The sequence below is a fragment of the Anser anser genome, assembly GCF_964211835.1.
Source record: "Anser anser genome assembly, chromosome: 1".
Classification (NCBI taxonomy): Eukaryota; Metazoa; Chordata; class Aves; order Anseriformes; family Anatidae; genus Anser; species Anser anser.
This window is the reverse complement of record NC_139720.1, coordinates 54,075,261-54,098,149: the sequence shown is the minus strand read 5'-3', so window position 1 is coordinate 54,098,149 and position 22,889 is coordinate 54,075,261. Positions and strand designations below refer to the sequence as shown.

The 22,889-nt window shown below is 37.9% G+C and overlaps 1 protein-coding gene across 4 annotated transcripts in view; it reads left to right on the top strand.

Moving 5' to 3' along the window:
* Positions 1-22,889, top strand: part of ACSS3 (acyl-CoA synthetase short chain family member 3) — a 71,874-nt gene that overhangs the window by 29,164 nt on the left and 19,821 nt on the right. For all 4 annotated transcript variants that reach the window (XM_083807805.1, XM_083807806.1, XM_083807804.1 and 1 more), the window contains 2 exons: positions 5,378-5,529; positions 11,793-11,896. In XM_083807805.1, the coding sequence (XP_083663931.1) occupies positions 5,378-5,529; positions 11,793-11,896 (256 nt within the window). The remainder of the gene's footprint in view (positions 1-5,377; positions 5,530-11,792; positions 11,897-22,889) is intronic.

Genomic DNA, 22,889 nt, shown 5'->3' with positions numbered 1-22,889 from the left:
TTTAATTTTAAATGTACCTCTGAATTTAAAATGTTTTTGGAAAACAAAAAGTATAAAAATCATATTTTTTCAACAATAAATATTAAAGAAGAATCAGCATTACTGTCTGGTTGACCTATGTTCCTGGTTTGTGATTTTGTTCTTAGTGAGATCATTATTAAACAGTAATAGTACATTTCCCATCTTTCTGTCTCTAAGATGTCACCAATGGAGCCTTCAGACAATGTTCATGACATCAGTGACTTCTTTCTGAGGATTAAAAATGGGAAGAAAAGAATTCTGTACACATAGGGAGAAAAATGGTGTTTATGAAATGGAATAGCATATAACTTTTCCTCTGTTCAGAAGATTCCCTTAACATTGTTATTCCCTTAATATTTATATTATTACATATTATTCCCGTAATATTTATAAATTTGTAGTGATTTTTTTTTTTTTTTTTGTGAAGACAGCCTAATGCCAGATTTTGGGTTAGGGAGTATCAGCAATGTTCTTCAGGTAGGAGGAAAGAAGACCTCATCACGTTTGCCCAAGGACAACCATGGTTAAATGTAGACTGGACTGACTTACTAGCCACACTTCTTAGAGCGATGTGTTTATTTTTAAATGACATAATTTGACAACTTGTCGTTTTAATAATTGCTATAGAAACTACATGCTTTCAGTTTTTACTTGCTACAAAACCATTGTCTGGAATGTGAGAACAGTAATGAATTCCTCTGAATACACCAAGTATGTTTTTTATCTGTCCTGGATTGTTTTTTCTCTGAAGAATGACAGACTTCAGATATAAATAAGCTACCTGAAGTCTCACAGCCCACTCTGGGTTTTTTGTGAGGGTTGGATCCCAAGCGAAAGGGCAGCAGGAAGAGAGTCTAGTTTCTTCTTGTGATCTGCAACGGCAGGAAGAAGGCAGCATTGTCATTACTGCAATGCTCAGGACATGGAATTACAGCTAGGAAAAGGAAGAGGACGATGCCCATGCCTGCCAAGGAGCTGTGCCTTGAGGACTTCATTTGAGTGGTCTAGGACAGAGAAGGAGCTGTAGTCCCACACAGAGCTGTAGTGAGACATTTCTGTGCGTAGGGAGCTTTCCCCACAGCTCTCGCAGGGGTCCTTCCAGCCACTGCTCTTGCAACAAGCCTACAGCCTACACAGCAGTAGCAGCAACCGAAGGGTCCAGGTTTACACTTACTCTACTTTGGCACATTTCTTAGCTGCTTGGGACATCCAGCCTTGCTGTGGTTCTTGTAAGCCATTATTGGCTTACAAAGAAAGCACTGTCCCTGAAGTTTGCCAGTTCTGCCATTGCACGTATTGGTCATATTTGCAGAGTGAACTCAGTAGGATGTGTCATCTCAAGTAGCGAGGGGTTGGCAGCAGGGCTGGCAGCAGAAGGAGGAACACCTCTATGAAGATGTTCTTTTGAATCCTGATACCTCCTTGGTGTCAGCAGATTTTAGTGGCATTGAGCTCCATGTATAATATTCGCTATGCAGAGAGAATTTCCTCATCGTGAGTTGAAGTTTATCTTTAATTGAATAGCCTCATTTGTTAGGAGTCAGTCAGAAAAGGAATTGCTGAGCTGTTATTGATGTGTAGTTGGTTATTTTATTATATCTTTTTTAACATGTCTTTTTTCTTAAGTAATCCATCCCAATAGCTTCTGACTTTCTCCACAGGAGGACTTTTCTATCCCCTTGATCATCCTTGCTGCCTATGAATTTTCTTTCATAATCATGCATTATCCATCAACACATTCTGCCTCAGGATGTCTGCTCAGTTGGTAGACATTTGATAAACATGTTCAGTCTAGGTACTTCCAGAAAGAAAGACATCCCTATCTGTCTGTCATTCTGAGTTTCTTGGTAGGTTATTAAAAGAAAGACTTTTCTACCTGAATCCCCCTATCTGATTCAAGAAATGTCTGCTCCTACATCTCTTTTTTAAAATTGGGTGAGGCAGATCACTCTTTTCTTGACTGCCTTGTTCTGGATGATCACCATCTCAGTTCCTGCCAACCATGGATACTATTGACAGTGATTTTTTTAATAAGTTTTCATCTGCAGTATTGATGCAAATATCAGGTCTTGAGCAGATCTCCCTGCAGAAATGCAGCGGAGTCATCTCATTTGCTAACGTTCCCCAATTGACTCAGCAGCTTGTCAGCATATTTTGAATGCAGTTACCTTGTGCCGTACTTTTTATAGCAGTGACTTTTTAAAAATCAAAACTGCATGTTATAATAAGCCTCTCATAGCATCTTGCAGTAATCCATACAATTTTTGTATGATAAATAAGAACACACTTTGGCAATTTTATTTTTTTTTATTTTTTTTTGTGATCTAAAATTAATTTGCACTGTCTCAGATTTGTTTTGCCTATGTCAGTTTTTGTTTATGCATTTGCTAAACTGTGAACATCTGCCAAGGCACTGGAGAGCATTTTCCGCAGAATCAGTAAGAATATTTTGCAGCCAGGCCAGATTTTTTTTTTCCCCTAAATGAAAATTTTGAGTGTTGCCTTATTGGGAACTATTTCCAATTGACTGTCAGGGGAATTTTCTATTCCTTTACTTCCACAGTTCTTGTTGTTTTGTTTTTCTCCTAGATCTGAGAATTGCACTTCTCCAAACTGAAGCTGAGGCTGGGGTTTGGGCCAGCTGGAGCTCGCTGGAGGTGCGAGGCACAGGCAGGGCTGCAGCGTGGCTTGGCCAGGCACCGAGGGCAGGGGCCTTGAGTGTATATCACCTCTGAGCCAAGGGAGACTCCTCACAGCTCTTCGCAGCTGTCTCGCCCCAGGTTACACAGCCACACCATAGCAATCCTGGCCTTGAGCACTTGCAGCCAAGCCCAGAGAGTTGGGTGTACTTGAGGCCAGACACAGCACTTTTAGGGGCTCTGGAAGTTTTCATTTGCTTAAAAATGATTATAGGCTACATTATTATAGGCAGAGTAACCAATTTGAGATTGCCTCACAGTCAGGTTTTTGTTTGTTCTTTTCTGTCCAAGATGACTACAAGTGGTATTAGTTCAATTACATAATTAGTTAATGAGAAGTTTATGGAAATTTGGAATTTTTTGCTCGAAGTACACTTTAGTGTTAGTGATGCAAGGTTTAACTGCTGCGCAGATTATTGCAGATCTGCAGGTATAGTGAATATTATATGGAGATAACACGAACTTGAATAAAGAGGTTCATCAACAAATACTGGTGAACACTTGGATGAGTACATGAAAGTTACAATGAAGATGTGTGTGAGGAGAAGGCTTAAGGACAGAAAATCTGATGAAAAGTTTTTCTTTGGGAACTGTGTGTTATATGAAACAAACAAACAAAAAACAAACATTTTTTTCAGTACAGAAATCTCCTTTTGCATGCCTCTTTGGGAATCTAGGACAGGCTATTAGTAAAAAAGAAAGTTTTTGGCATTAGCGATACTCCTCCCTACTTCTTTGGATGTGAACTCTTTCTTTTGTTTATTCTCTCTTCATTTGCTTCTCATCTCGTCCTCTATACTTAAAAAAAAAAAAAAAAAAAAAAAAAGACTCTTCAGTTGTGCCATCAGATTTGCCCTGCTTTTTTTCCTTTTGCAGCCATCCTCCGCTGCGGCACTGCTCTCAGCAGCAGTAGCTCACCGTAGGGCTGCAAAGCCATCAATCAGTAGGTGGCCAGCCTCGGTCAGGCATCCTGCACTCTGGAAATTGCCAGCTGGTCACTGTTGGTCTTGCAGCTGGTGCCCTGCAAGCGTGGGGAGATTTGCAGTGGGGAAGGCAGGGAGAGGGAAAAGGAATACCTGGGAGCCTTCGTCACAGCCAGCGGGCAGTTTGCTCTGTTGGGATGGGGCAACAAACCTGATTTGTGTGTGTTTCTGTAAAGGCATTTACCATGTTACTAGTGCCTTCTTACTGCAATGAAAGTAGGGGATTTAGTAAACTCTTCAAGGTATTCAAATGCCTGTGTTCCATTTGCCTCTTGGCAAACTGAAAAGTATTAATTAGAGTTTTGCATGTTACTTTTTTTTTTCACTGGACCTATTAATCTATCTGTTGTATTGTGTTTGTCTTCTTGCAAATGTACTGCTTCAGAGGAAAAAAGTAAAAGAAAAAAAGAAACAAAAGTTTCTTGAACATTACTGGCAGATGTCCAGACCGTACTGCCTGTGGCTGGTTAGGAATTTAAAGCTGTGCCTGTAACTCTTGAAAGTAATAAAATACATGAACGTGGGTGACGCATGTTAGGAAGGACACATTGCAAATTTGCATTTACACAAGGCTGGTGGAGGTATAAATTTGTTTTGTGGCTGGTAAACTGCTGTAAAATTGGTGACATTTTCAGTGGTGAAACTTTCTCTTTATTCATGGCTTCCTGCATAACGCATTGACAAAGCTGTGTTTTGTATTATGAAAAGTGTTTGTCTCTCCTGTCTTGTTTGTATGCTTTGTCAAAGTTCATCTTCCAAGTTTGGCCTTTCTAGTGAAAAGGTTATGTAGCAATACCTGTAGAGCTAAAGATCATTTCACTTTAACAACGTCTTTTCATTATTTTGATATACGTATGGAGCAATTCGTTCATTCCAGTAACACATCCAGAAAGATTGTTGTTAGGTGATCCTGTGCTGACTGCCTTTCATATTTACAGCACCATGGAAAAATATTTTTGATTATTTTTTGTTATTCTTTACCAGTGGACAATTTGTCATGTCCAGTTACTTCTGTTTACAGTTTTCCTGACTATGCCCTGTAGCTCAAGACAATGTTTAGTTTTCTAAAAACAAACAAACAAACAAACCCAGCAGATACCAGTTGAAGATACTTTGGCTTCTCTCCAGTTTTCGCATGCGGTAACAGCACAAAAATGTCAGTAAGTCAGTTGTAAGCAGCCGAGTGGAAATTTTTCCAGAAATGAGACAAATTCTAAGTGACAAAAAGCTGGCGTTACGACCTGCAGCCCTGTGCATGGGGTATATGGCTGAAGTGCCACTGTATCCGGAGACTCCTAGTTCAGTGGGACTCTGAACGTTTTACAGCTTGTTTTACAGTAAGGACAGATGTAGGCATGACTCCCTCTGCTGGCAGTGTAATAACAGCTGTTTGGGGCTGTCTTTTTATTTGCTTGTCCATTTGTCCTATTTTTCCCAGTAGCAGCTAGTATGTCCTTTGGTCATTAAAGAGATTGTGCCCAAAGCTGGTGAAATTTATTTCTGCAAGTGAGTACGCTTACTGTATTATTACTTTTAACAAATCCTTCTTTAAAGGCTTATTTGAAATTACTTCAGTTGCTGTGCTGCCACTACTATTACATGTTCAAGCCTTGAACTGTCAAGGAATTACAAAATATTTTTATCCTGTGACATTTTAAATTATTCTCTCCATAGGGGAAGCCTGTGGGAACGCCAGATGCTGGTGCCTATTTCCGCGTGCTAGGAGAGCATGAAGTAGCTGCCCTCTTTACTTCACCAACTGCAATTAGAGCAATCCGTCAGCAGGACCCTGAGGCAGCCCTGGGAAAGCAGTACTCTCTGAAAAGGTGAACTAAGGCTACACTGGAAGCAGTTTCTTACAGAAGCAGGCTGGATGAACTAAGAATAGCAATGTCTGGGGCTTTGCCCGCCTCTGTATAGCAGAATTCAAATATGGTCTAGGTGTACGTGTATTTGCTTGTGAATTTATATTGACAGTTTGGAGAAAAGGCAAGCTATTAAAAAGACGACTCTTTAATTGCTCATTAAAAAGATGACTCGAAGGTTAAGAATTCTCAGTGAGTTAAGATTGCTTACTCAACCTGCATTTTACTCCACTGTGCTCATACCCTGTAATACAGACTTGGATTACACGATCCCGTACTGTTTTCCCACGTGACCTCCCACTTCTCTGAGTTCACAGGATCTTCAGTGTTCATTTAATCAGCAGCTAGTCATTATCTATCTCCCCATAATTTAGTTACTGCTTATGGTTATATGTTGCTATTCCATGCTGTTTTTAATGTGTTTATCACTGTGCTACCTCATGCTTCAAAATCATGACTGAGTTCATCCTCACAAATCCTTTGTGAGATGAGAGAGTGGTATTATCCGTGTTTTGCAGATGGGAAGCTAAGGTCAAAGTCTTCTGTTAACTTTGCATACCCAGACCGAGCCATTGAACTGCCACTGTTTCCCAGTTTTTAGCATTATATGGTTAAAATACATTATTAGCATTTTGTGGTTAAAATGCCTCTCACACTGACTTGATGCATCTGTGAGTGTTTAGTACTTCTACGAATCACGTTTCAGCATTGTATGCCAAATATTCTAAAAACGAAAAATATGTGGTTTTAGACCAGATACAATCTTGGAGCTGAATAGTTTGCTCAGCATCAAACAAGGGCCATGTCAGATTGTAGGCAGTATTCAGTCATGAACATCTTTTATCACACTTCTCCAAAGACAAATGGAAGATGTAAAGCCGTGTAGCTTAATTAGACCTCCATTCTCATAATTGCTCTGGGAAGTTTTGTTTATCAGTAAGCTGGATTTATTCCTCAGGTATTCATTACAAGTTCATCATTGCTTTCTTCCGTCTATTTTGAGTGTTGTCATCAATCGTTTCCCTTCCATGAAATGGGGAACAAGCTCATTTGAGACCCTCATGGCCCTGTTCTTCTGTGATGTTTAGTGGCAAGAAAATGATACAGATGCTAGAAAATTTAATTGCTGCTGCTCAGCATTTTTTTAGGCAGTGACTAAAATGAGTCAGTGTGTAATTAGAATAATAATTGACTAGAAAATCTGCTAACCTGCGCTGTAAGTTGTTGCATTTTCTGACCAAAGAATTCCAGCCAAGTTAAAGTCCCTTTGCTGATACCAGTTGCCCCAGATGTAAAGAGGTATTTCATCATTCGTACTCAGTGCGTAGTTCACGAGCTTCTCCATTTGTGCACAGATTTAGTCATCTCATAATTCATTCAGCTTTGGGCTGTGCAATCCCATGGTAAGCAACTTCTCCTCTAGTGAAGCATTTAGTATCTAGTATTCTTGTGGATTGTCTTTAGTCACTTATATGCAAAATCTAAAGTCTTTTGCACCTGTGGGTAAAAAAGGCACGTCCAGTGACTGTTCTCTGAATCCCAGTGTAGTGCTGTAAGTCTTCTTAGTGTAGTGCTGACAGTCTTCTACATGCCTTTCTTTCCATGTTAGATAAGGATTATCTTACTGTAATGTCTAGTCATGGCTCTAACTTCCTGGCTATGTGTGATACCATGGTGTATATTATTGAATTGGGAAAGGTGCTTAAATTAGACTGGCTATCCTATAATGATTTCAATATTAATGTCCAGCTAGTTACAGTCAGTGTTATTTTAGAGGTTAAGCTGCAGTTCTTAAGAAATCAAATCCAGCAGATGATTAAAATTTTCTTTCTAGGAAAATTCTTGCTTTTGGGTGTTATTTAGATGGACTTTTCCATCCAAGGTCAAGATAATTTTCTGTTTCAGATTGGATTAAGACTTACTTTTACTTGACACTCTCGATCTACGATACTTTGTTCTCCATTATGTGGTGTGGAATCTGTGAAGTGGGATGTCTGTCTCCCACCTGGGGTAAAACGTATTCCTACTTACTCTAGAGACTCTAAGTCAAATGACTAGGAATGCGTCCCTGAAAGAGGGTTCCACCATGTTACATTTAATTCCTGAAAACTTCTATTAAAAACTGATATAGGTTAAGGCGATTTATTTTTAAATCGGATTTAAAAAAAAGACTATTGCTGATAAGGTACAGGGGTGGTAGACAATGCCAGCTTCCAGTATACAAGGGAATACTTGATTTACAGGAGTAAATTGAATGATAAACAGGTTTTTGTTCTTTGGAAATAAGTTAAATAAGTCCCTGTTAAAAACTAATGTTGGCAGCATCACTGACAACTGCACAAAATTATGTGTGATGTTTCCAAAGGTTATAGTATGCCTGCTTCAAAATCCTTGTTAGCTTTTGCAGTCAAATCTTGAAATTTGTTTGCTTTCAAAACATCGCCTATGTCTTAAACATGACATGCTAAACAGCAGAAGAGATTTTTAATTTGTATTACTGCAGGAGAAAAGTCCTGTTCAACCACATATTACTACAGGATCTGTAGCAGACCTGTTTTTTTGATAACTCACAGTGCTGCTAAGCAGGCCATCTGATCATATTGCTGCCTGTTGTGTTTGAAAAGCAGCGAACACCCAAATTCCATGACCTGAATGTATTCTGGTTGGCTTGTGGAATCTGTTCTCATCTTCACAAGGTAACTCTGTAATGTAGACCTATTGACTCTTCCCCTGTTTGGAATCACACTTCATCTTTTAATTGACTTAATTCTAATGAACTGTTTAGGTCTGATTTCCAAATGACTGACAACTGACAGTTGTGCATGAAGTGGGGCAATAACACTGCAGATTAGATTAACATACGAGTAGAAATTTGTAGCTTGTGTTCTATAGCATAATTGGCTTTCTTTGCCTTAAGTCAGTTGTGAATGTTCTGCCATTTTATACCAAGAGAGTCTGGAGACTGAAGCATGTTCATCTGATACCGGATATTAATGTGCTTGCTTTAGAAAGAAATACAAGGCTGCCTAAAATCTGTTCAGAAATAATGGATATAAAGTCAATTAGTAACTGCTAGTTTCTGTCTCACACGGAAACATAACACAGGAACAAGGGGATGTGAAATTAAAGTAGCAAATTCAAAGCTATTAGAAAGAAATGCTTTCTCACATAATTCATGTGTCGCAAGTGCTGCTAGAGGAGATGTGATTAAGACTGAGAATCCAGGACGATTGAAGTACAGTATGCAGTGCTCTCTGCTACCCCCTACTCTGTGCTACTGTAGTTTATGTATGGCCATTCCTATTGGAGTCTTGAGCTGAATTCATGAAGAGTCTTTGTGGAGCTCCCCTTCATCTGCATTGGGAGAAGGAGCTGAGCTGCTCTTAATGTTCTGCATTTCTGACTCTGTCACCGAAACCTCAAGTGCTTGGATTGTCATGAACAAGGTAAAATCTGTTCAGGGGAGAAGAACGAATGAAGACAGCAAGGGAGAAAAAATTAAAGATCTCAAAATTTGTATTTATTTATTTATTACGTATTTAATTGTCTGCAGTCTCCAGGTGCATTAAGAATTACTAAGAGTTCTTTATTTCCAGTTTCTGTGAAGAAGTGCAAATTAACCTCCTCACTGTTTTTTCAGGGAAAAAAAAAAAAGAGGAAAAAAAAGTTTATTTAATGCGATGCAGAGATTTTCTTTGCCAGGAAAAACTGGTGTATGCATTTGAGAGTTAAAAACACTTTTATCGTCTTTTAATCCAGAATAATGTAACTGTGATTATTACCCATGTGAATGCTCCTGCTCTGGGGTAATGGTTTGCCTTTGTGGTTTCTTCTGTGCTTGGAGTATGAAAACGTACATGCTGTGCTGAACAACTTAAATTGTGCTAGGGACACTAGGGACCTTGATCTATCCCCTGCATTAGAGGTGTACTTCACATCCAGTCCACTGGACTCTGGAGAGATCTGGCCTAAGATCTGGATTGAACTGGACTTTATGTTAGGAGTGTAGGTTTTCAGAATGACAGCTTAGGACATATTTACTTAGAGAGGTTTTAAGATCTTTCTTCCCCATTAAATGTGTTGCAGTTATAGATGATTGCAATAATAGGTGCATTGACATGCTGTGGAGTATTAAGTGGATTGTTAAAAAAAATTTCACAGCAGGTCATTTTATAACCATTGCTGTCTCTCTTCTTATACTGTTTGATAGGAGAAAATTTCATATTCTTACACTTTGTTAGGCTTTGTTAGGCACTTCACTCTTGTATTCTTTTTGATGGATATGAACCATAAGTTGTACAAAGAGCTGGTCCCTGTCCTTCCCACAACATAGGATTGCTGTAGAGCCTGCAGATCCAGGCCTGATGATTAAAGCGGGGAGGAATTCTGGTTTTGGCTCAGGGGATAACACACTGACTTAACTTTTAGGCAAGTCTTTTGAGATCTTGGGGTATTGCTAGCCCTGTTTTTAAAACAAGGACACTTAACAGAGTTTTTCAACGGTTTATAAAGTTAATAAATTCATAAATTTAATTTTTAAATCAAAGGATACACTCACACATGGTCTGATTTTATTTTACTTTACTTTGTTTTACTTTATTTTATTTTTTATTTTATTTTAGTATTTTTTATTATTTTTCTTTATTTTACTTTATTTTATTTTATTTTTGGTGCGGGTGGTCCTTTGGGGGAGTGTGTTGCAAAGATAGATAGGGGCTATTTTGGAGCAGTTTTAATGCCGGTGTCGGTTGTTGGGCTACTTGAAGCTCCAAAAGTAAATTACTCTCTAAAGTTGCCTCTTACTCTTTTTGTGGACTCTATAAGCCTAGAGAACTAGTTCAGCTTAGACAATATTTTTTGGATGATAAGAATCAAATAAGATAAATAGTATGCATTGCTATCACAAAATAGATCATAAAACCAGGCATATACTAATGATACAGTACTGAATATAAATGAGTGGTTCATCTCAGCACAACTGGCCATTTGTTTTCATCTGTACTTCATGAACCTGAATTCAAAGTTCAGTGTTTCTACCTGAAGATGACTGCTTATTTTTTTGTTGGAGGTGTGGGGGCAAGATCATAAATCATTCTTCACTTTAGTACCGTCTTATCAGATGATGATGTTTGGTCAGTGTCATGAGCATCCACGAGTTTAAATGCAATTTTAAGTTGCTTGTTAGGAAATTGCAAGTGCAAAAAATCTGCTATGACAAGAATAAAGTTACTGTACAAGTGTTACAAAGATCGAAACCTTGGCAGCGTGCAGTAATACACTGTAATGTCTCACTTCTAAGGACAAATAGTCATGTTTAAGAAAGCTACAGTTGACATAGAGGACCTTGCCATACTAAACAGGGCGTGAAGTGAATTTGTAATTTTTAAGGAAGGACAACGAAGTGTAACAGAACATCCAATAAAAGGTGGTGAAGATTAAGACCGTGGGTGGGGTTATTGCCCAGGTGTATATCACTGCATAATTTAGTGGTACAAAAATGGAGATTGTATCTGTTGTGACTGCCAGGTGTTGCATTTCTTTTCTGCCAAAATCGGTCGCAGAGTATCCAGCCAATTAAGCTGAATTCCAGTACTATTGTTATGACATAGGCATTATCTGGTAGAATTGCATTATTTATTTATTTATTTATAAGTAAATAGCTTCTGTCTATGCGGGAAAAGGGCTTTAGCTGCCATTCTCCACAAAACTCATTTCCAGAGACTTATAAAAAGATGACTGAACAACTCAAAAAACATTAGAATCTGTTTAAACAGAACATTATTAACAACTTAAAGCTACGAGTTATGCTACAGGTATTTCCTATTTGTTCTGTTTATTTCTTTGCTAATTTTTCTGATATCTTTTTTGGTATTTCGTACTTATGTTTTGCCTGAGAGGTATCCATCTAGATCCTGTGTACAAAGTATTTAACTATTCTTTACTTCCATTGGCAATTGTTTGCCACAGGCCTCCCGAGATCTTTGTATTCTGAAAATAAAGCTTCTTTTACATGATGTATCAGGTAGCATAAATAAGTATAGCTAAGATTCTAATTGTTACTCAGTAGGATGGAGCATACAACGAATAACAGTCTTCCCTCCCCTTTTGTCTTTATCCCATCTGGGACACAGGCCACAGATGTTTATTGAATTTGTTTTCTTGTTTTCCTTTCCTGTCCAGATCAAGGTAAATACTTTTTTTTTTTTTTTAATTTTTATTTAAAGGTTCAGAACGTTGTTTGTAGCTGGTGAGCACTGTGATGTGGACACACTAGAATGGTCAAAAAAAGTCTTCAAGGTACCTGTCTTAGACCACTGGTGGCAAACTGGTGAGTGTTTTGAACTATCGTTTGTAAAATATGGTGATGAAATATTTTCAGACTTGGTTCCTGAGTCTGCAGTAGGTCAGCTATGTGTTTCCATGAACATTGAAATAGGCAAGGCTAACAGTGAAAATAAAAATTCAGCAGAAAGAACGTGTTTGTTTTGGAAGTGGTCTGAAAAATAACTTCAGAATATATTTAAAACACGGCATTTATAACATGGCATTTTTAAAAGCTATATAGAAAAACAAAAACATTATCTGATCCCCGTCTTAAAAAAAGTTAGCATTATTTCTGTATTTTTCCAGGTGTAATTGTATACATTTGTATGTTTGACTTCTTCATACCAGAAAATTTTGTGTTTGGAGAAGCTTTCGTGTTTAAGTTATGTTTTTTGCACATATACTTTGTGTAATTAAAAACAAATGATGGAGTGCTGGAATGGAGGGCTGTTGACTGTTCATGAAAGATAGGCGTGGCAGGTGAGATGGAGGTGTTGCATTGTACGTAAGGGAGAGATAAGACTGTATGGCCATTAGGGATGATGCAGTAGAGGGCCTCTGGGTGAGGATTAAGAGGATGGAAACCCAAGCAGATGTTGTCCTGGGTGTCTACCATTGATTGGCCACCCAGGACAATAGCATAGATGAGCTATTCTGTAGGCAATTAGGAGTTGCCTACAGTTGCCTTATCAGTTGCTTTTGTCCTTATGGGAGACTTCAAATTCCCAGACATAAGCTGGGAATATCATACTGCCACAACAAGTAAGGCTGGGAATCATAAAGCATGTTGTAAATTAACTCCTTGTCACAAATACTAAGTGTGTCAACTAGGAAGGGAGCCCTCCCAGATCTGTTGTTTGAGAATAGGGAAGGCCTTGTGGGAGATGCGGTAGTAAGGGGCTGTCTTGGCCACACTGATCATGAATTACTTGAGTTCAAAATTTTTGAAGTAAGCAGATAAAAGGTCAGCGGAGTTGCCACCCTGGGTTTTAAAAGAGTGGGCTTTAAGCTTCTTGGGGGGCTCGTTAGCAGTGGCCCCTGGGAGTCTACTCTAGAGAATTATGGGGGGGTCCATGAAAGCTGATCAATTTTCGAGAACCGCCTTTTAAAACTCCCAAGACTGAAAGCTAATGGCTTATTTCTACATATGAAAATGCTTTTTACCTCTAATAATTTAGCAAATTATTACATATTCCCAAATTTGATATATGTCTGTATTCTTCAAAGCAAGAACATTGCAAAACTGTGAGAAATACTGGCATCGTAATTTTACCTGAATACTGTAGTCTTAGTCATGCAATTTTGTCTTAGTTGTTGACTCTTTCAAATGAGGCTAAAGCAGAAGTTGGTGGAGGAGAGGAGTCTAGTATCTGTGTTATCAGTATTTCTTGTAAGATGGAGTAATTTCTATTACCTTGCTTATGACTGAGATAAGTAGGGAAGAGATCAGCTTTGCAGAATAGAGGTGACTGAGTCACTATTTGGAGGCAGAAATGAGTGAAGGGAAATAAAAGTTTGACATGCTAAAGTATTTTTTAAAAAGAGAGAGAAAAAGAAATGTAAAACAGCTATTTAGAAATGTAGGTAAAGTCTTTCATTTTGTCTTTGGAAGATTTATGGAGTATATGAAATTATTGTGAATTGAAACAGTTGAAATGAAAGGAAGCTTTTATTAGAGGCCTTCAAGGTGTTTATACCAGAAAAGCCCAATTGATTACAGCTTTGATTTGTGTCAATGTCTTCATCAATAATGTTTTTTTATTTGAATATTTGTGTTGCACATATAGTAAGCACACCTTAAAAGATGTGCTATGCATGTCACAGGATCAATAAGAGGCACGTAGGATTTTATGAAATAAGGACTGCTAAGCACTTGCTGTTTTCTTTGGAGACATGGCAGTGAATAAAGGAACAGCCCTTTCAGATCCTGTACTCATCTGTACATAGGGAGAGGATAATCTTGTTTTAGATTTGTGCAGGTGTTTTGTTTTTGCTTATATATACAAAATGGCACTTAGTATTTAAATAGCAATTTTCGTCTTCAAAGTAATTGTCCAAACACAAGTAAATTAATTCTTTTAACACCCTGGTGAAGTAACTGAAGTTATTCCAGTCTGGCAGACATTAAATTGAGAAAGACAAGTATCTTGCCTACCACAAGCTATTCAGGAAGCCACTGCAAATTCAGTGTTAGAAGACAGTTTTCTGTGCTCAGAGATAGATTTTTATGTCGTATTTACATATGTTTTGTGGTATTTTGAGTTTTTGTGAAGGAAAACAGAAAAGTGTCTTTCAGACCTTGTTCTAAGTCTCTGTGTATGATGATGTTTATAGAGAATGATGCTGCATTTCAGTATTCCTGCTAGGAGCTTCACGAGGAACTTTGCCAAATCTATTTGAAATAACCTAAACAATGTTTAAGTTGTACTCACTGTGTCAAATTCTTTGGAGTGGTCTCAGTACACAAAGGAATGTGGATTACCTTGATTTTGGATCTAGCTTTCAAATCAAGAATTAAAAACAACAACAACAAAAACAGTAATGAAGGTGTGAAGAGTTGCGGAAGCACAGATGCTCTGAAAGCTTGTGTTAAACATTCCTAGCTGCTTCCATGGTAGCTATTTAGTATTTGTAGCAGAATGAAATAAAATGAGTCTTCTATACCTTTTTTGACGTTTTTAGAAGTTAGCAAGTAAGATTTCAATTTCTTCTCAATAAATATAGGATGCAAAGAAAAAATTCAGGGATAAATTTGAAGTGTATAAAATGTCAGTCAAGAGACATGTTGGGGGGGCGGGGGCTTTTTTATTTATTTTTGGTTGTGTACTTCTTATACTACGGGAATCTAAGGTACAGAGCATGCAAGCGTAGGAGGTTCAAGTTGGAGAATCAGCTGTTTCATGTTGTGATATTGCCTTAAGTGTTATGACTGTCAGCTCACTAACAGGCAGAACTATGAGAAGACTGTGCACATTTTCAGTTTTCATGGAATCACTGAATGGTTTGGGTTGGAAGGGACCTTAAAGATCATCTAGTTCCAACCTCCCTGCCATGGGCAGGGACACCTCCCACTTGACCAGGTTGGCCAAGGCCCCATCCAGCCTGGTCTTGAACACTTCCAGGGATGGGGCATCCACAGCTTCTCTGGGCAACCTGATCCAGTACCAGTTCCACAGGACTACTGGTCATACTGATATTTTATTAGGACTATACAAACAGAAGAATTGTACCATTGAATTCAGTATAAAAATATACACAGTGTAATATATTTCAATTAATTATTTCCTACTGCTATTTAAGTGGAAGAGTTTATTAATGTGGTCTCCAAGCAGCATGGTCTTGTCCCCTGTCTTCAGTTTCCATTGTGTTGTCTTGGCAACGCAATGTTCTTCAGTCATCTCTGCTTTGCCTGGGACAAAACTCTGTAGATATGCATTTCAGTCCATTGAATATGTTGAAATTTTAAGAGAAAGAGGCAACAGGAAAGGCAAATTAAACAAAAGGTAACTGTTTCATTTACAGCAAAAGAGTCAGTTCTTGGATTTTTTTATTTTTTTATTTTTTTAATTTGCCAGAGTTGCAGTTGTGGAGTTATGTAACCAAAGCGTCTAGAGCTCAGATGGAAGATGATGCTCAGATCTAGGTGCTCAGATGGATGACAGAGATTTCTTTCAGAGTTCAGACTGTTGTTTTAGGTTATCAGATAGTTCCTCAGTGCACATTCTGTTCTTGCTTTTAAAGACATTTGTATCCTGTAGACTAGGATCATATTTTGCTTTTGATGGAAACTAATTTACAAAACAGTTATTTAAAACTGGGAATTACTCTGTGGAAAATTCTGCAGCTACGTAGCCCTGAATTGCAGAGGCCTCAGAGCATAATGTTATGGGTAACTGAGCTTGTAACAGGTGTTCGTGTAGAGGGAGAGGAGAATCACAGTCATTCATTCCAAGTGAACTGTTCTGTTCTGTTCTGTTCTATTCTATTCTATTCTCTTCTATTCTATTCTATTCTATTCTAAATTTAATGTAACTTCAAGGAGCCAACGTAATTTAATGTAACTTCAGTTTTCTAATGAGCCAAGTAATTTGGGCTAAATTGCTTTGGGCAAGCCAACCAATCTCTTAAACTTGTGAAGAGCAGTCAGTGCCTCTCCTTCCCAATATTTTAGTAATGTTATCATTCAGACGTGAAGGGAGAGAGAGGGGAAACAGCTCCTCTTCAGCATGGGACATGGGAGACCTGAATCCACATGTACATCCCAGGTTGCAAAGATGGTACTGGTTCAGTGAGAGGAGGACTGTTGTGGCTTGGAATGAAAAAATACAATAATTAAAAAAAGAGGGGGGGGAATCTCTTGTTTTTGTTTATGGAATTGATTGTACTCTGAGCATGTTAGCCAGTAAGCACACCATGTCCTTCTACTAAAAAAAAAAAACAAACAACAAAAAACAAAACAACAAAAACGTGCACCTCTTGTCTTTAAATTCCTGGGAATTCTCTTTTCTCTCTTTTCCACCTGTGTGTTCTTTCTTTTTTCCTCCCACTGGTGAGCACCTCTTCTGCGTTGATAAAAATTTAGGATCCAACGTGCTGTCACATGTACAATTTCATTTTTCTGTCTTACGTACACTTGACATTTTCTGATTTAAAATAATTAGAAAGTACCTTAAGCTTTTCTGTTCCCATTTGACTTCAGTTTCTCAGTGCTTATTAATCTTAATCACTTCTGATTGCCTTTCCACGTGCAGCCAGGGGCATCCGTTAATATGAATGAAGCATTATTCATGTTTTTCTGCTTTTAAAAAAATTATTTGTATGGTTGAGATGACTGAGAATAAAAGAACTGTAAAGCAAACTTAAGTTAGGGAGCTCATCCATGAACAACATTTAGAGTGTCCTGGATAGGCAAATGAAGAAGAGGGGACGCCTTCAGGAGCTAGTGTGTTAAGTGAGAATAGAGCAGCCTCAGGTGCCCAGAGGAGACAAGCTGTGGCAGCACCTCCAGTTTGTGTGTGTGAAGATGTTACAGGTTGCTGATCTCGTTCTTGTTGCATGGCTTTTTTGTAGCTCGGAGAATAAAGACCTCATTAGTGTAAAGTAGATGATTTTTTTTTTCTGATGATTTGAGAACAGAAACACTAGTAGTAAGCTGCATGAGTCTACTGCTTGTAAGGAATAATCCTTTACAAGATTTAGAGCTGCCCAGTGAAAGTAGAGAGCAAACAGGAGTTTCTAAGATGTTAAACCCAGATACAGAAAAAAAATACTGTGAATGGCACAGTAGTAATTTTATCTGTCTTTTCTATCTTGGTAGTATTACGATGCATACAATATATTAAGATTTCCCCAAACAATTAAACAGTAAACTGTTAGCACTGAGATGTGTGATTACTTTTTATAATCTCCATTTATCTCTTAGTACTTCATCATGTATCAGTTATGATATTACAGTAGGAAGGAAATAAAAATCTGAAATTCATGTATAGTCTGAAAGCATATTATAATTCAGTGCATTTCCTGACATCTTTAAACATGCTATCTGACTTCTTCAAAATATGACCACAAACCCACATTTCACTATACGCAAGTTATAAGACGTACATTACAAATTACCATTTGATAGCAAAGGAGCCGGGTATATTTATTACAAAATTAATGCATAAACTTCAGGTGCTTTGTGACTAGCTTGCCAGTTCATGATGACTGAAGTTACTTCCTTTTTTGGAGAACTTTATTTTGATAATTGCCACAGTCCACCAACATTTAACTAAGGTAATTGATATATATAGCTAACTAAGCTGTATTTTGTACATTTATACTGTCGATTTTGATTGGATGTGCTTTGAAATCTTCAGAGGCCTTGTATGCATGTATGATACTGCTCCACACAGCACAGTTTGTAAATACGTTCTGTATTTGGATAAAATCATTAAAGGGAGCCTTGAGGGAATTCTGACGTTTTGGGGGTTTGATTTTATTTTTAAATGAATGGATCAAATACAGCAATAGAATTGTTATACAAGAAGTATTTGGCCTTCACTAGTGTAATATGTATTCATGGTAATTGATGCATTATGCCTACAAGTGCTTTGAAACATTTAGAAAATACTTCAAAAATGACTTGTTTCTTATCTGACTTTCAATTCTAAAAATAAGCATGGGAATTCAGGCACTTCAGAAAATATATTACTTTACAAACAAATGGATTTTTTGAGAAACAGGCTTCAGATTTTCAAATAGCTTTAGCTTATTTTGTGGTTTTCCTAAGCTTCTGTACATCTGCAAGAAATGAGGCAAATACTCTGCTTCTGGCTAGCTGTGCACAGCTGTTGTTGTACAGGTATTAGTATGGCTCCACAGTCAAGTTGATATTAATATGATAATTCCTAGATTGTGCAAACAAGCTTGAAGCAGTCATACTCAGCACTGTATGTGTGCCTAATAATATGGGAATGCCTGCCCATTCGTTTAAAAAAATAAAATATATTTAATTCATGCAACTTGCAACATAATGCAGTATTCACTTTTAAGGTGGGGAATTGTGTCCCAGCTGAGGTGGGAGGCATTCATCAACACAGCTGAAGGTTAGAATCTGAAATAAAGTGAAACCAATGGGATAACTACGTAGATGAGCTTTGAGTAAGCTAGTTGTTGCTAAAGCTTTGTTCCAGAAAAATGGCCTGTTTTATCGAAGCACTTAAATGTGTACCTTTGGTTCATTTGTCATTTAAAATGTAAAGTGATACTCTGAATCAGGGATTAGACTAAATAGACAAATTGACTATGGGGGAGACAATACTTATGAACCTATTCCTGTTTTGATGAAACATACTGAAATAAATAGCTTGGCATCGTGGGTGTATGATATTGTGAATGGGAAGTGCAAACCAACCCTGAAAGAGGGAGATCATCTCTGGCGATGTGTTTGTACCCCTTCTTTTAGGCCAGTCCTAGCACGCACGTGGCTGTGTGGTGAGCAATATCAGCCAAAAACTAACCTAGCTAAAAGGAAGAACATTTTTTTAAATCTTTGTCAGTTCATCCAGTTCCATATAAAAGCATGGGAGTATTGATGCTTGAAAAAAAAGAAAGATGGGAATGCACAGCCAAGGTGCACAATGATAATGAGAACCTGTTTTGTTTTTCAGTGATCTGTGCTGATGTGTATTTAAATCAACTCAAGTCAGCTGTGCAATTGATTGTCCGGTTGTGCATTTTAATTGCAAAATTAGCCTTCTTCATATGTTGGATAATTAAAATGAATATGGCTGTCACATCATTGTCCCTTTACGCTTTTGTTTATGCTGATAGTAAACACTTTTTCTGTGGTATCTGTAGTGCATGGCCCTGTTGTTGTTTAAGCATTCTTGATGCGACTGTACATTAAAGAATATAGAGAATAAGGAAAACTTGAAATAGAAGTGAATAAGGAACAGCAGGTGGCCATAACCAGAAAGAATGCAAATTTTTGTGCCAGGCACTGGTTGTGTTGTGCAAATGCACAAGTACTGGACAGTCTGCTTAATTAACAGGTCTTTCTGATTTCCTTAGTCACCCTTTTAGGAATGGGTTCATTTCCTATTTATGTCACTTTTCTATACTTTTTTTTTTTTTTCTGGGAGTTAATATATCACAGTTTCTGAGTAGAGAAAAATAAGCAATTCAGCAATTTTTAAAGGTTCTGTATACAAATTAACACAGTGAGAAAGGCTGAATTTATTTTCACTTGGATTTGAAGAATAAGGTGAACAGTACAGCTGTTTTTCCATGAGGCTTACAGTTAACTTGTTACACTGCTTTGTAGAGTAACAGTGAGAGTAATAAGTGTGTTTTACAGCTGTCCCACCACAAGGTAACAAATAGTCTGTTCTGATCTGCCAAATGAGTGTAATCTAAATGGTGGGCAGCCCAAGGGAAAAATCATGCTTTAGGTATGATAGTGTCTCTAAGGCTGGAGCAAGAAAGTCTTAGCTGACTTTTTCTTTCCAGTTGGTTTACTGCACATGCTTCACACTAGCTTTACATATTTTTGTAAGGCGTTTAAAAACTCTCTTTAGAACATGTATGAAAAAAAGTACCTACGGAAGTATTGATTACAAATCACTCTGCTTGTGTACCTCACCTAAAATTATGTATTTCTTTTGGGTTTTGCTATTAGGATAGACCCCTACTACTCACTGCATTTTGACATTCTGTATGTACCTTGTATGTATTGTGTTGATTCTGTATGAGTTTAATTCACAAGAGGAGTAAGTTAAGAATTAAGTCAGATGGAGGAAAAATAAATGGTAATTGCTATCACTGTTCAAGAATTTATCTGCTGCATCCATCATAGTCCTCAAAAATAAGGGTTGAAGTGAAATACAAAATGATGTGTGACAGAGTTTTTGAAGTTTCACTATTATTCAGCAAAGCGTTTCACAGTTCAGGATGACAGATTGTCTTTACTCTTACCTAATTGTGCATAATGTGTGAATTGGATTTAATTTCACACTTTCTTTTTGACAGCATTAGTAAAACTGAAGCAGGGAATCCTTAAGAATTTACAGGTCTCCAGATTCTTCAGTCATTGTTATCCTCTTGTGGCTTTTCTCATTTCTCTCTTATAATTTGCTGTAGTACCCTACTAAATATGTTAGGAAGAAGATTAAAATTTCAGTAAATATAAGCTCTGTCATAAAATTTCACTTCATTCGATGACAGACTTAAGTGTATTGAAGAGGAAGTAGGTAAAAGGAATGGAGAATTTCTTGATATGATTATCATATATCTAAAAAAGCAATTTTCACTAGCCTTTGTCCTTAGAAGGCTGAAAAAATCACTGCGTATCAATGTACACTGACAATATGGGTTCATCTGTACTGTACTTTTTGGGCAGTCTTCCAGCTGACAGCCCAGCATCACATCCCACTCCCTTGGGATCAGCCAACCTGTGTACCTCTTTGCCGTGTGTGGTGCTGGGGTAAGAGTGGCCAGATGTCATCTCCTTGCTTTAATTTTGATGGATAATTAAGGTCAGACTATTTGTAGTGAAATGCCCAGCACTAGCCAAGTGTACTTGCTATATCTACACGTTAATACTTCATTAGGTGTCAACCTGGAGCTCTGCAGAGAATATAGATATCTTCTAGGGAAAAGATGCAGAAAACTTTATGGCAAAATTATGCAGTTGATGTTTTTGAGTGTCTGCTGAAGGCATGGCTGAGCTATACTGTAAAAAGATTATCTGAAATTCTCTTCCAAGACCAGTGAGCATAAGACTAAAGTGGTGCTTGGGCTACCAGCCCAGCAACATGCCTATCTATAATTTATCATGGCTTAACAGTGCTAAATCCGAAGTTGTGAGTGAGGCCACCTACTGCTAGTGCAGTCAGAGACTTGGAAGCTTGCTTGGGTTTAAATGCTGGAGAAACTGACAAATGTGCGGGGTTGTATGCTGAAGGATGAAGAGCATGAGGTCTGTATGAACACTCGATGAGCTGGTCCCTGAATGTCAGAGTCCTCCCCAGTACATATTTCTGTGATGTGTTAGGTTTAGTTTTATTACAAGGAAGCAGCATGGCATGCTGTGATGTGGATTTTGAGTGCTAGAATTCATCTGGTACTGTGGTTTTCTGTTTCTGGGTGCCCATTAGTTGTTGCCATGCTGAGAATACATGTTCCTGGTACATTACTGATTTCTTCATTCCGTCCTTCCTAGCATAACTAAAATGACTGCTGTGTGGAGGGAGCAAGTGCAGGGAATTTTCAGAGCTGTCTTCTTGCTGTGTGGATGGATACTGCACGTTAATGGGTACTGCCTAAGCTTCCTCCCTTCTGTAGACCCTTGTCTCCATTTCATCTGTGCTGTCTTCTGCTGTAGTGATCCCTTTAATTCCACTCGACCAAAATGACAACTTTGCTAGGAAAATGGCTGAAAACAGTACTGCCACAGTAAGAATTTAGTTTATTACATTTATCATGTACGTTAATATGTTAATGTATGACAGTTGCTCCTTTTTCTTTTCTTCGTCTCCTGCTACATAAGAACTTGCTGCCTCTTCTGCTTGCATCTATATGTGGCATCCTGACAAATTCAGCCTTATGTCAGTCACTTAGTGCAGCCCAAGCCCAAATATTAATGTCGGAGTGCAGTATACTTTCCCTAAGTATATCCTACCAGAAAATATAATATTTTAGCAGTCTAACAGTTTATGATATTGAAGAACATGAGACAGTTTAGGAATTGTAAGTGGTACAGGGCATTTTTCATCTTGAGTTCTGAGTAAATTCAAAACTGTTTATTTTGATTGAACTTGAATGTGTACTGTGAATGAGCAAGACAATTTGGGGCACAGAACTACTAGCTGTTGCCCTGCATCATTTGGCAAATCCCAGCTTCTTCAAGTCAGGCATGTGGGCAGCTGGAGGAATTGTGATGAATAAAGTCAGGCATACAGACTTGCCGTAGTACTCATAAGCAAATGCACTCTGTGCTTCTGCATCAGCAGCACTTTCTGTAATGTAAGAATTGCTTTCAGAGACACAAATGCAACAAAAATGCCTGTATCAGACTATCCATTAAGTGTCCAATGTAGCACAATAATATTGAAATCTCTTTGAAATAATAGTTTTCTCCTACATGTAGAGAGAGTCACATCTTTGAAATTCGAGGGTGAATTTCTTTAGGTCAGCCCCGATCCTGAAAGTAGTGATGTAAGGAGGGACTTGGGACATTTTAACAGCTATGATTTTAAGACAATCTCTCAGTAATTCTGTCTCGCACATCTCAGTAAAGTGCTTTTCATTATTCTCAGAGGTATATATATTCCCTCCATTGTAACTCGAAGCAGATGTTGAATGTACTTCAACATCTGAACTGTAGTTCAGACTAGTTGTGAAACATTGCTCTTCTAAATAGCTGTTTCATTGTCACATAATAAGGTGTTAGGCAGGAAGTAAATTGGGTTTATGATCCAGTTGTCCCTGAAAAGCCTTCCACAGCTGGAGGGCTG